The following is a 14,725-nucleotide window of genomic DNA, read 5'->3' as shown; positions in this document are numbered from 1 at the left end:
TTCCCACGAAGCTTTGAGAAGTGGAGCTGGGCAAAGGCAGGTGAGGAGAGGCATAGCTAGATTGGCAGAACCAGTCCTGGTGATGGAGGAGGCAGCAGCTGCTGCAGAGCTCACCCCTTTCCCGTCTGCTGAGTGAGTAACCATCAGAATCATAAATATATAGCGATCCCTAAAAAAATCACCGACGTAGGTGACCTGCCTAAACTTTGTGGAAAACTTTGGTGTGTATGTGCATTTCTCTGGCGAAAGGGTCTATACTTCTCACCAGATTCTCAAAGGAGTCCCTGAAAAAAGGACACATGCAGATATCGTCCAACTTCCTCATTTACTAGACGAAGAAACTGAGGCTCAGAGAGGAATAAGCAGTTGCCTTGAATCAAACAGAGGCATCAGAAGCGAAGGCATTTCGGTTTTAATTCTGGCCTCGCATTCCTGGTCACAACTATGACCGATACCTCCTCGCTTCTCAGAAGGCCCTGAAAAGATCCCAGGAGGCAAGGGTTGCAGCCCGAGCCCAAGACTTTGCAGGCGATCCATACCCCGGCATTGAGGGGACTTGGCCAAACTCTCAGAAGGGTCTCTGTACGAAGGCTCCCCCACGCGGACCTCACCCTCGAGGAATCCCGTTGCCTTGGCGATTCCTAGTGAAGGACTAAGCACAAGGAGATCCCCGGGAAGTGGAGACGGCTTGGCCACTGGGAAGAGTTATGCCTACTCACTCACCTGACAAAAAAGAGGAAGCAGACACGCCCCAAGAGTCGGTCCCCAGCAAACCCACAACACCGGAGTGGGAGAGAAAAGAATAACAGGAAATGACGCGAGCGCACGTGCTTCAGAGAGGGGCAGGGCGGGGCATGGAGAGACGCGTCCTCCACCGCGCGCCTGCGCGGCCATGCCTACTGCCCTGCCGAGTCACTGGGGTGGGAGGGGCATGAGCAGGAGGCGGGGCGCGTGCCGAATGACGCAGGCGCAGTGCGACTCCGGAGGCGCGGGCCGCCCCTGCCGCGGGTTTGGATCCGGGTCAGTCAGGCGCGGCGGTCGGGGAGAGACGATCTGAACTGACGGGACCGGATCACCGGAGCGCCCCAGCTGCGAGGAGGTAAGTGCCGTGACGTGACGGGGAGGGGCCGAGAAACGGCATGTCGGCCTCCAGGTCCTGCCCGGGCGCGGGCAGTTTCCTCTGGGTTCGCCCACCTCTCGTAGCGTCTTCTCCCGGCGCCGACTACTTGGGCCGGGCCTGAACCTGCGCCTCTCGGCGCCGGCTATTCCGCGGCGGTCTGGATCTGCCGGAGCTCCGCGCTCTCGCCGCTTCCCGCCTTTCTGCCCTCCCGCCGTCCCCGCCCCGCTCCTTCGCGGTCTCCCGCCCAGCCTTAGCTTCCCCTTTTTCGCCCTCCAGGGCCGCCCTTTGCCCCTTCCCGCCTTTTCCCGCTCTCCTCCGAGCCCGGTTCTCGTCGGCTGCGCCCCTCGGGTCCGCTTCCGTCTTCTCCCGCATCCCTAGCTCCTCGGCTCCCGTTCCGGCCTGGGAATTCTTCCGAGGGGGCAGCTTTCCGAGACACTTCTCCGAGACCCCCGCCTCAGGTCGTAGCCTTTTCCTGATTCTGTTTAACCGCGACAGGCCCAGATTCTAGTTGGAACGTATTAACGTGGTGTTTTGGCTGGAGTCCTGCGATTGTTGGGTTGAGTGGTCGTGCAGAGAGAGATGTGTGATTTTTGTCTTTGGGGGTCGATTGTTTCAACCCGGTGTTTGCATCTATGAGGGTTGCTGAACAGTTAGGCTCCATAGTGGTCAGGAAAAGTTTCGAAGTCTTTTAACATTGTGATGACACGCTTACGTGCGGATCCCTTTTTTAATTGTTCTCAGGTCTTTTCAGGGTCCTAGAAATGGAGAATTAGGCTTGAAGTTTAAGGAGGTCTTGGTTAAAACGTCAAGATGGAATTAGATCATGTGGATGCTGTTCGTCGAAAGAGAAAATCAGGAATTTTCTGTTTTGATGGAAGAACTTACACAATAATTTTCTTTGTCATTTTTGAAAGAGTGGGGGAACGCTAGCAGAATTAAATTGTGGTGTGATTTGGCTTAAAACAATGCAAAATTATTTTTTAAATTTTTATTTTATTTTATTTTGGTACTTGGTATTGAACCTAGGGCCCTTTACCACTGAACTACAACCTCAGCCCTTTTTATTTTTTATTTTGAGACGGGGTCTTGCTGATTTGCTTAGGGCCACCAATTTATGATCCTCCTGTCTTGGCCTTCTGAGTCGCTGGGAATGCAAAATGACTTTTTTTTTTTTTTTGCAAAATGACTTTTGATAGGCCTTTCTTTACAAGTTTAATCTCTTTGGGGATTGTTCAGCTTCAAGAAAATACAGCAGTCTGCAGTGAAAATAGTCTCTCATAAATTTGATATTAATGAAGATGGGCAAACCAATTATATTTGTTGTCTAAAATTAGTTGTACAACTTTTGGCTTTGAGTGAATGGAAACCTAGGAATACAGAGGAGCACAGAGTATGCCTTTTGTGATTACAAGCAGGCTCTGATCTCTCTCTTATGGTCATGCCTGAGATTCACCTTTGCTCTGGGTTAAAATAAGAAAATAAACATAAGTAATTGAAATACTGGAAGTCTGAACATAGTTTAGACAATACTTCATTCTTGAAGTTTTAGTCTGTAACTGAAATTTTATTTTGGCCTATTTTGGTTTTTAGATAATAGATCTTTTTTGGTATGTCAACAAGAATATTAACTAAATTTGTGTTAACACCTAGAGTGGTCACCTGCCTTGCTATTAAGTCAGCAGTCTATAATTAAAAGTTACATATCTGGGTGCAAAGCTGCTCAGGCAGTAATTTATTTTTAAGTTTCTGAAGGGCAGGAATGAGATTCCAGTCTTTACAGAAATGGAGTTCCCAGGGACCCTTCTATCCCTAGTCTTCCAGTCCGGTGCCAAGCACGTACATGGTAGGAATTTTGGAAATATTGGTGGGAGGAATAAATTTCTGTCTGTAGAATCCAGCAATGTATACTTACGCGTGATGTGTACTTATTTATTTATTTAGACTGATTTATTTCCATAGGAACCCCAAGATTGTTTGTGTGGGGATCTTCTGGTTGGGGAGACTGGGTTCAGATGATCTATTAACTATGTACATGCTTATAGACAAAGCATTTGGTCATAAAGTAATCCAGGAGAACTGTAAATCAAATTTTATTTTATTTATTTTTTTTTTAAAGAGAGAGGAGGGAGAGAGAGAGAGAGAGAGAGGGAGAATTTTCTAATATTTATTTTTTAGTTATTGGCGGACACAACGTCTTTGTATGTGGTGCTGAGGATCGAACCCTGGCCGCACGCATGCCAGCGAGCGCGCTACCGCTTGAGCCACATCCCCAGCCCTGTAAATCAAATTTTAATTTAGTTCTGGCATCAGAAAAAATTTGTTTACAATCTGCTATAGCATCTTTTTAGATGCTGTAGAGTTTCACATATTTTAGAATATGTGATCTTTGCTTAGCCCTACCCCTAGATATTTAAGACTTTGTTATCTATTTATGGGGACCCTCCTCTAAATCAAGATGAATTAGAAACCGGTGAAATGTGAAATTGTATTGACAGTGTTTCCTTGTGTTTATGTATTGATTTAATAAGTCAGCCAAATATGTGTAAAGATCATATTTACATTTTCAGTCTTAAGAAGTTGAGGTGAAAGCTAGCTAATTCTTCTGAGACTGTTTTCAATTTTCCTCAAAGACATCTGCCTAAAATAATTCAACTTCTACACATAAATAAATAGTAAATCATGATACCTTGCTGCTTTATTCTGCTACTGATACTACATGGTTATGTTATATCAAACATGACACCTTGACCTTTGGAATATTAGAGGTCTCATAATAACATCAAACTCACCCCTGAGAAATGAGCAGATATGGGATCACAGAAGACTCAAGGATTCATAGGGAGGACACTACTCCTTCTGAGGGTGTCTGGGGTGAGGGGGGGTGGGGGTGGGGGGATGGGGTCAGGGATTAGAAATAAAGAGGTGAAGTACATTCTTTGCTTCAGAAATTCTCAATTTTTTGTTTTACTTTTTTTCTGTTTTGTTTTTATGGTAACTGGGAATTCAACCCAGAGGTGTCCTTCCACTGAATGTATCCCCAGCTCTTTAAAAAATTTTTTTATTTTGAGATAGAGTCTAATTGAATTGCCCTGGTTGGCCTCAAACTCGAGATACTCCTATCTCTGCTTCCTGAGTAGCTGGAATTACAGGCACATACTGTCAATGCTGGCTGCCCCCACCACCACCATGCCCCCCTTTCTTTCTATCTGGATACTGGTTTGCTTAATTTTTGGTCAGGATTTGGTACTAATTTTCATCCTGGGTGAAAAACTAATTTAGACACTAGATTAATTTATTAACAGAGTCTCTATTGTGTTTCTTGTTGCTTTGGTTAATTCTTCATCCCCTTTGTTTAAATATAAAATTCAGGGCAAAAGAAATGGAGAACTTTGGTTAATCAAACTAGTTGATTAAAAAGAAGTCGTTTTTGCACATCTGTAGAACAGCACTTTGTTTTTTTCTTCCCATTTTTGAGTTGCTAATTCATTTGTTTTTCTTGTTTCATGATTTCATTATTCAAAGCTATTTTTAAAGAACAAAGAAGTTGAGTATGGAATAATCAATAATCATTGAAATAAGTTTCTAATCCTGTTTTAACAAATGTCTCTCAGACATTTCCTCATGATGCATGTGGATACCTGGCTAAGGATTGTTTTAGAAAAAAATATGATCAAGTGCCATGAAGTTTTATTTAACTAGAATTGTTAGGGTTAGACCAGATGAATGCCCAGTAGCATTTTAAAGAATCAGTGCTATAGTTTGAGCCTTTTTGATGTAAGGTCAGTGTGTTACAGGTTTCTAGGAATCTACAACTGGAGAGATTATTTTCCCCTTTTAAAAAGTGTACTGAAACATATTTGAGATGATCTAGTTTCTAAAACTGGTTAATAGGATTTTGTCATCAAGTATTTGTACAGTTTAAATTGTCATAATACATACACATTTTCTGCATTATTTCATTTGGTTTCTTCTTAAGAAATAGAACCCACAGTTTCCTGATCCATTAACACTGAAACTTCCTTTTAGAAATAATTTTTTTTCTCCCAAAGTTATGGTATCAGCAGTGTGTGTGTGTGTGTGTGTGTGTTTACATATATATGTGTGTGTCTCCCCTTACACCCCTCAGTGTTGGGCATTAAACCTGGGGCCTCAAGCATGCTTTACTTTAAATGTTTTACCACTATCTTTGTCCCCAACCAAAGATAGAAAAGGGATCCTTTTGATCCCACCACTTTTACTTTGCTCATTTTATTTTTATTTTCTTTTTTAGTATTAACGGGAACATCCATAGTAGTGCAAAAACTTTCACAATGAAATCCGAAGCCAAGGATGGAGAGGAGGAGAGTCTACAAACTGCTTTCAAGAAATTAAGAGTGGATGCATCAGGGTAATTAAACCTAATATATTATTTACTAGATTTAAATTAGAATTATTTACTAGATTTAAATAGTCCTCTCCCTTTAAAGAGCTTTTCCTTTTCCAACATTCATTATTATTTATAGAATAAATCAGTAGTAATAGTATAACATTCTACCAAATTCCACACAGTATTGTTTTACTTTTAAAGTAAAGAATCTTATGTTAAATATGAAAAATATCAGCTCATTTGTGCTTTAGCATTCAGTGTTTTGATTTTCTTTAACTTTGAGGAGGCCCCCTTTATCAAGCAGATCTCATAAGAGGTTATATCAGGGATACATCTCAAGGGAATCACAGTATTTTTCACTAAATGTAATTGGCTCAATCGTAATCTATGAAGACATTGTTGATTTCATGGTCTTTGATAGCTGACTCTATCACTATGGAAACCTCTATTCAGTAGGGTTCTGTCACTGAGATCAATAATCTTGGACCCTTTGGCCAAACTAATTAGAGCACCTGCAGACCAGCTGCTCTCTGAATGTTAATATTTGACCCTTTGCAAAATGTTCTGTGCCAGTTTCCTTTCACTCCAGTTATTTTCCCAAAGCCAGAAGAAATCTTAAAATTTTAATGGAAATGAGAATTTTTCTTTTTATGAATAAAAACCAGAATAGAACACTCCACCATAAATAGTTAATACTTAACTCTCCCCAAAACACTGGGTTAAGTACTTCATGCTCATAATTTAATCCTCATTACCACCTTAGAAAATTAGATACCAATGTCATTGATGAGACTCATATAAATAAAGTCACTTTCTACTTGTCACATGGAGCCAGGATTTGAACCCAGTCTGACTTTGAACTTGTGCTCTTAACCATTTCTTTGTATAGTACATTAAATAAAGATAATATGAAGAAATGCATGTAGTAATAGCATAAAGTAAAAATTAAATTGACGTTTGTCATTATAGGTATCTGCCTACTGCTAGCATTATTTTTGGCCTACCAAGTGAGGAGATTTATGCTAATAGATTTGCACCACAAATGATAAGGTGCTCGAATTTGCTTCTGTGATACTTCAAGAAAGTTTCTCCTTGTTTTTCTGATACTTCATCTTGCCATTTTGTATCAATACTTTGATAAGCCATTTTGGGAAATGGAAATAAAGCACAAAAGCAGATAGGTCTAGATTGTGGTTGTAGTATATTGCTTTGTGATTGCTGGTACAGAAATAACTTTTTAAAATCAAGAAGATTCTGGGAAAACACAAACACCCACAAACAGATATATAATTCCCTTCATGTGCAAACTTTAAGGTAATCTCTTGATGCCCAGACTTACTTCCTTATATTTTAAGAAATTGGAATGTGAAATTGAGTCATTTTAGTGTTGCTAAAAATTACTTGGTTCATTATAAAATATCTTGCAAAGAATCTGTGTAATATATGCTTGAAAATTATGGTATTTGTAGCATGTGATCTGCCTTGAGAAAAATTATCGGAAGAGGAGCAATGAACACTTGAGAAAACAGTGATTCATTAGCATGACTAAGCAGAATAAGACTTGCATAGTTCAGCATACATTTTTAGTTATTTCATATTGTTGCTGATTTACAAGGAGAACTTCTTAGAGACTGACTCATAAGGTAACCTGGCCTTGCCAGGAATTTAGCATGATCCTGTTCAACAGGTTTCAATTCCTAATGGTGTTTGTCTTATCAGGACACATGTCTAAATGTTTTTTACAAAACAACATAATCCTTTCTAAGTATAAAATAGTAACATGTTTGTTAGAGAAAAATTTACAAAAAATTAATAAAGGAAGGAAGGAACAGTCACAATTTATCATAATTTTACCATCTAGACCATCTGTGCTTAATACCATATACGTGTTTTGCATAATTGAGATCATAATGTGTATAGAAGTGTTATCCGTGTTTTCTTCTAATATAAATATGCTTTTATTTCATTAACAGTTCTTTGTATATTTTTAATGAATTCCTAATGTTTAATTGTATAGTTTTCCCATAATTTATATAGTACAGTATTTTTCTCTTGTTGAATGTTTAGGTTATTCCCAAGTTACTTTTTTAAAATTATGCTTTATAGGCCAGGGTTATGGCTCAGTGGTAGAGCACTTGCCCAGCATGCATGAGGCACTAGGTTCAATTTCCGGCACTGCATAAAAACAAGGAAAAATAAAATTAAAAATAAAAATAAAAAACAAATAAAATAAAATTATGCTTTAGTGAATACCTTTTAGTTTAGTACATTAATGTCTCTTTCTAAAGAATTTTTATTATCCATAGCATATATAGTAAAAGCTATGCGTGTTTGTGTGTTTTATATTTTGAGTGTGTATATTAAATCTGGAAGGACTTATACCAAAAATGTTAGTATTGGTAGTCTCTAGATCGTGAGGTTATGGATGGTTCTTCCTTTTTCTCTTTTACATTTCTTTACTAGGAACCTATTATGTTACCTGTACACTTTTATTTTTTTAATTTTATTTATTTTTAAAATATTTTTTAGTTATTTTGGACCTTTATCTCTTTATATGCAGTGCTGAGAATCGAACCCAGCACCTCACACATTCTAGGCAAGAGATCTACCACTGAGCCCTAGTCCCAGCCCCAACCTGTATACTTTTAAAATAAAGATTTAACGCAGAGAAATATTTTGCTTATTATGAAAATTATAATATTTTTCTAAAGATTTTATGGCATTTAAATGTGTTCATTTTCAAGTTAAATTGAGTCTTTTAAAGATTTTGCTGCTAAACCTAGTTATGGGCTCTGGTTTGCCTGCAAAAATGAGTGGCCATTGTCATTAGTATTCTCTCTGAATGTAAGGCCTGATCTGCCCCAGATAAACAGCCTAAAAGTCTATTTATATCCTGCTGTTGGTTACACTTAAGGATCATTCCTTGGCTTATGATTTTGCAACTATGGGCTTTTGAAGATCCTCTAAATGTGGTTTTGAAGAAAGATTTATATTAAAAGCCAAGCAATTTTTTTTTTAAATGAAGAACAAATCCAATTTTTTTTTCAAATACTTTTTAGATGTCAGTGGACCTTTATTTTATTCATTATTTATATGCAGTGCTGAGAATCGAACACAGTGCCTCATACGTGTTAGGCAAGTAGTCTATCACTGAGCCACAACCTCAACTTTTGAGAAACATAAACTTAGAAAAAAATAAAGATATTGATAAAAATTGTGTTTGGGTTGGTGATGGCAGTAAGTTCTCATTGTAGGTTTTCTACAGCAGTAAACTTTGTTCTTATCTTCAGGTCCATAGTATCGCTGTCTGTTGGAGAAGTCACGAGTGTCAGAGCATCAGTCAGAACAGCAGCAGATGATACCAAACCTAAAACCTCATGTGCATCTAAAGACAGTTGGCATGGGTAAGAGCTTCTTATTGAGGTGATTTTTATCCCAGTCCCTTAAAGTACTATGGGACTTTCCTTCCTGAGTGTCCAGAAAAAGAAATGCCACAATATAGAATCCACCACCCAGCAATTAGAATAGAGAAACACCTTAGTTGTAAATTTGTCAAGACTTTCTGTTTGGCCTGATCAGGGTCAATTTTTATAAATGTTTTATGTGTGTTTGAGAAGAATGAGTTTTCTCCATTTTTTTTTTTAATTCTATGTCCATTAAATTAGGCTTTAAATGTATTACTTTCAGTTTTTTTGTTCAGTTTGACCTATCAAGAGGTATGTTGAAATATCCCTCATTGGAGTAAATTTATCTATTTTTCCCTTAAGTTCTATGTTTTTGCTTTCTTTGTTTTGGAATTATTAAGTACATAGAACCTAGGTCCATTCAAGAGTTTTTTCTTCACTGGTGAATTGAAACTTTTATATAGTTTTATAATGACATTTTTCTTAAAGTCCGTATTGCCTGAAATTAATTTAACTAGCTCTGTGTTTTGTTTTTGTTTTATTCCCTATCAGGGATTGAACTCAGGAGCATTTAACCACTAAGCCACATCTCCAGCACTTTTTTAAAATATTGAGACAGGGTCTTGCTGTTTGCCTCTTCCCACCTTCCAAAAAATAAAGGGTTTTATTTGTTTTTTTCCCTCTGTCACTTACCCATCTACTGGTTTGAAAATTATACATTGTTTTTATTCTTTTAGTAATTAGCCTTGAAATTTTAATCATCTTGCATGTTTTTAACAAAGACGAAAAAGTTAATGCTATAAATCTCTTCTTTAGAACTCTTTCTCTTATAGCCTCACTTTCATGGTTTAGCTGCTCAATATTTTAGTTTTGTTAGTTCTTTTTAATCTTATGTTTTGTTACTGTTATTTAAAATGACAACATGTGTTTATGTTTATCTACATGTTTATAGTTTTTTTGCTTGCTTTTTTGTATCTCAGACCTTCCATACAGGATCCCTTTCTTCGTAAGGTAGTTCCTTTAGTGAAAATCCGTTCTTTAGCAAAAGACCCCTTGGATTGCATAACCCCACAGAAAATGCATTTGATTGGAGCCCCCTGAGCTGAGGATATAGCTCAGTGGTAGAGCACTTGCTTACTATGTACAAAGTCTTGGGTTCCATTTCCAGTACTACATAAATATGCAGACAGATACTTATGATCGGAGCCTCCTGGGTTATATAACATGATGTCCTGTTGGTAAATGTACTTGGTTTTCCTGAAAATATCCTTTTCATCCTTGTTTTTGAAAAGTAGATGTGATATACCTGATAGGAGAGATGGGCATGCTGGGATCTGGGTGTCATTGAGACAGAGAGTAAAACGGAATCTGGTGCTTCTCCCTACCCACCTGTTCCACCAGGCCCTCCCTTTCAGGCTATTCATTTCATCCTGAGACTGTCTCAGCAAATGAGCACAAAGTATTTACTTTCTCTTGGCACCTGAAGATACTATTCACAGTCTTCTGGATTCATTGTGTTGACATTAAGTCTTCTTTTAATCTAATTGTTATTCTCTTTGAAACAATCTGACTTGTTTCTGCCTCCTTTTAAGATCTTTCTGTTGTTTTTGTTGTTCTACAGTTTTGTTACAGAGTTTAGATATGGACTGTTTTTCTAATCTTCCTATATCTATAGATTTTTTTTCTTTTATCAGTTTAAAAATATATCTCAGCCATTACCTCTTTACAAATCACTTGTCCTTTGATTTCTTTACTTCAGAGACTACAGACTTATTTTGTTTTCCATTTCTTGTAACTTTTTCATCTTTTCCATATCCATTTGTCTGTATACCTTTTAGATTAGGAGCTGGTACATTTTTTTTGTTAAAGGTTTTATAGTAGATATATTAGGCTTTGGAGACCAATAGACAAAAATTCAAGGATATTCTATAGGTACTTATTTAAGAGAGAAAATTCCTGCCCCATGCTATTGCCTAGGGTGGGCCATTCTGCCTCATGGACATACTTTGTGCTCATTTGTTGAGACAGTCTCAGGATGAAATGAAAAGCCTGACAAGAAGGGCCTGGTGGAACAGATGGATAGGGAGAAGCAACAGATTCGGTTTTACTTTCTGTCTCAGTGACACCCAGATCCCAGCATGCCCATCTCTCCTACAGAGATCCTGGCATTGGTCACATTATTGAGCTGTGATGCCTAGCCAGTGCCAGTATATAGACGATAACCCATGTGGGCCCTGGACAGTGCTGCAACATGCCCACTAGCAGGCAATAGGGAATAGAGGGGTTCAGGGGCCGCTGTACTCTAGTCTCCATGTTTAGTTAGCCTACTGGAGAAGTGTTCATGGGCTATACAGAAACAGGTATGGAGGTGTCACTCAGTGATAGAACACATGCGTAATGCATGTGGCCTCAGTTCAGTTCCCAGCACCAAACAAACCAAGAAGGGGGCTGGAATTGACTCACAGGCTATAACTTGCTGGTCCCTGTTAAAAACAACTCAGTTTTTCTTTCAGTTCAATAATTATTTCCTTAGCTATGTATATTATTTAGCCTGTTCATTTAGCTTAATTCCAAATATAATTTTTATTTCTTTAAAGCCCCATTTGGTTCTTTTTTCTAATTTGCTTCCCAGTATCACGTCTTTTCTTTACTCAGTTCTTTTCTTTAAATATTGAACAAGTAATTAACTTATATAGGGTGTCTGAGAATTCTCCCAGTATCTGAGAACATCAGAATCTAAATCCTTTTGTTTATTTTTTTGTTGGTTGTTACCAATTATAGATACGAGTCATAAATATGAGGCTTTGTTTACTATACTGGCATAATGGCTATTTGGCCATTTGTAGCAGTAGCCTTGAAATGGCACTGAATTCAGGCTTAGGGCACGACATTTAGGCTTTTCGGCATCAATTTGTTTAGGGTGCTTCCCCATTTCCCTTGGTCAGAGATTCACAAACACAGGTGGAGACAAGGTAGGTATTCCACACCACATGTTTGTTCTAAATAATTCAGTTTTCTCTCCTATTTCTATAGCTTGCTAACAAGGGGATGATGTGGCTTTTGAGATACAAATACTTAGGCAGCTTGAAAATGGAGGGAGGCACACTTCTTTGGGGGAAATTTATAACTTTATACTTATTCAACCTGGGAGGCGGTAAATTTCCAGCTGTCATAAAGAATCAGTGGGGAGGGTTCTGTATCCCCAACAGTTTCTATATTTTTCTCTTAGGTCTACAAGGAAGTCTTCACGAGGAGCAGTGAGAACCCAGCGTCGTCGACGTTCTAAGTCTCCTGTCCTTCATCCTCCAAAGTTCATACATTGCAGTACAATAGCATCTCCTTCCAGCAGCCAGCTCAAGCACAGAAGCCAGACTGACCCCCCTGATGGCAGCAGTGGGCTGGGAATATCAACTCCTAAAGAGTTCAGTGCAGGAGAAAGCTCTGCTTCACTCGATGCCAGTCACACAGGGGGAGTTGTTGAGCCTTTGGGAACTTCAGTTCCAAGGCTCTCATCAGAGAGTAAGACAGAAGACTCCTGTGATGCTACCCAAGTCTCCCACACAAGTCTCAAGGCCAGCGATCTCTCTGACTTTCAATCTGTTTCCAAGCTAAACCAGGGCAAGCCATGTGCATGCATAGGCAAGGAGTGCCAGTGTAAAAGATGGCATGATATGGAAGTGTATTCCTTTTCAGGCCTGCAGAATGTTCCTCCCTTGGCCCCAGAACGAAGATCCACACTTGAGGACTACTCTCAGTCGCTGCACACCAGAACTCTGTCTGGCTCTCCCCGTTCCTGTTCTGAGCAAGCTCGAGTCTATGTGGATGATGTGACCATTGAGGACCTATCAGGCTACATGGAATATTACTTGTATATTCCCAAGAAAATGTCCCACATGGCAGAAATGATGTACACCTGATAGTAAGAAGCTAATTCACATGCTTTAAACCAATGAAGGGTTGTCAAAGAGATTTAGTTAATGGCAGACCTTGTGGCTACTTTGTGTGAGAGGACGTCTTTCTGCTCACTGTGCTTGCAATAAAAACTTTTCTTGGCATCTCAGTTAATCTTCATTCTTTAAACTTACTCTAGTTTTTTCGTACCCATCAAGGTAAACAGATCAGAGAAAGTCCCCCTCCCATAGAGTGTTCATGGGGAATGAAAAAACCGTAATTTCTTGAGACTGGTAATAGTGGGTGTATGGAGAAAACCTTTTGTAAAACAGCATTTTTTACTGTGTAAGATTGGATAGCCAAGGAAAGTCAGTTTTGTAACTGAACTAAACACTTGCCATGTTATCGTGCCAGCCTGCAGTATTAGAAGTTACAAGACTGATTTAAACCATATCTGATTTAATGCAGGATTTGTGCCATTACAGGTTTCTTATGTTTTTTGTTGAGCCAGAGGTCTAAGGTTTAGGTTCAATATGAATAAACTAGCCAGCCTGCCTTATATTGTTTAGAGTCAGTAACCATCACTAAATAAACCTCTAGTGTTTACTCATCCTGAGATATGCTATGTGAAGTTTTTCAAGTAAGAAGCTGCTTGGAGTGGGCTGCTTCATTTGGAGGGAGGGGGTGTAGTATTTGACACTTGGGTGCATCTTTGTCTAATGTTTTTATGTGGCATGTTTCTTGCCATCAGTTTTAGTGTAGGGTCTCATTCCTCAGTTTCAAATGGTCTAGATGTTTATTATCTCTGAACTGTCCTCTCAGCGAGCAAACCAAAAGAGAATTTTGTACATGCTGTATTTAATACATTTCTGGTCAACCACCCTACATTCCTCTCCAAACTTTGGTATAAAATAAAAATAATTTTAAAATCTCAGTTTCAACAGAAGGACAAATCCGTATCTTTTTCAGATGTTTCCACGATGGGTTTTTGTATATACTCATAGTTTATATTTTAATTCACAGCATCTTAAGCATAGTCACCAAATTTTAGTGAAAATTCTAGCCATGTTAACATTAAGAAATTTCTTTTACTTTTAGATTTCAAAATAATCTTTCACCACTTACTAAAACATCCCACTGGTTGTACAGTTGATTCATGACAGTGGGGTCAGGACTTCACAAATGAGTGATTTGTACTTGGGGGTAGTATTAGAAAAGCTCTGAACTTGTGGAAAACCCCTGCTAGTTTCTATTTCAGTGTGGAAGCTGTGATTAGAGCAAAGAAGCAAAACGCCATGACAGCACTAAATGCTGTGACATTTCTTTTTTTTTTTTTTTAAAGAGAGAGTATTTTTAACATTTATTTTTTAGTTCTCAGCAGACACAACATCTTTGTTGGTATGTGGTGCTGAGGATTGAACCCAGGCCGCACGCATGCCAGGCGAGCCTGCTACCGCTTGAGCCACATCCCCAGCCCCCTGTGACATTTCTTAATGGTGACAGAAGACATGCACTACTTTGTACATATAAGGCAGCAATTCTCCAACTTTTCGTTCTCCTTTACACTTAAAAATTTGGGACCCTATAGAGATTGTTTATGTGGATTACAGTTTAATATTTATCAGAAATTAAAACTAATACATTTTTAAAATATTGCTTAAAAATAATGAAAACATTACAAACTAACATAAATATCATTTTAGAATTCAAAATAGCTTTAACAAAACAATTTTTTTTGGTGGGGGGTATATTGGGATTTGAACTCAGAGGCACTCAACCACTGAGCTACATCCCCAGCCTTTTTTTATTTTATGAGTTGCTTGGTGCCTCCCTATTGCTGAGGCTGGCTTTGATCCTCCTGTCAGCTTCCACAGCTGTGGGGATTACAGGCGTACACCACCTTACATTTTTGCAAATCTTTTGTTTGGCTTCATAGAAGAAAAA

General features: G+C 38.8%; 1 protein-coding gene across 2 annotated transcripts; it reads left to right on the top strand.

Moving 5' to 3' along the window:
- The first annotated feature begins 974 nt into the window (after positions 1-974).
- Oser1 (oxidative stress responsive serine rich 1) lies at positions 975-12,950 on the top strand. 2 transcript variants are annotated; one of them, XM_026383187.2, is made up of 4 exons: positions 975-1,099; positions 5,391-5,507; positions 8,777-8,890; positions 12,120-12,950. In XM_026383187.2, exons 2-4 carry the CDS (start codon positions 5,431-5,433, stop codon positions 12,805-12,807), a joined length of 879 nt encoding a protein of 292 aa, XP_026238972.2. In that variant the 5' UTR covers positions 975-1,099; positions 5,391-5,430; the 3' UTR covers positions 12,808-12,950. The 2 variants fall into 2 exon arrangements, with proteins under 2 accessions (XP_026238972.2, XP_026238973.2); XM_026383188.2 differs by lacking the exon at positions 975-1,099 and adding an exon at positions 1,236-1,578.
- The last annotated feature ends 1,775 nt before the right edge of the window (positions 12,951-14,725 follow it).

This window comes from Urocitellus parryii, chromosome 6, assembly GCF_045843805.1.
Source record: "Urocitellus parryii isolate mUroPar1 chromosome 6, mUroPar1.hap1, whole genome shotgun sequence".
NCBI lineage: Eukaryota > Metazoa > Chordata > Mammalia > Rodentia > Sciuridae > Urocitellus > Urocitellus parryii.
This window is presented reverse-complemented; position numbering and strand designations above follow the sequence as displayed.

Bases quoted from the DNA above. Each gene is read 5' to 3' on its own strand.
- Oser1 (XM_026383187.2), top strand. From the start codon at position 5,431: ATGAAATCCGAAGCCAAGGATGGAGAGGAGGAGAGTCTACAAACTGCT. The intron at 5,508-8,776 runs GTAATTAAACCT...TCTTATCTTCAG, and splicing joins TTAAGAGTGGATGCATCAGG to GTCCATAGTATCGCTGTCTG. The intron at 8,891-12,119 runs GTAAGAGCTTCT...TTTTTCTCTTAG, and splicing joins TCTAAAGACAGTTGGCATGG to GTCTACAAGGAAGTCTTCAC.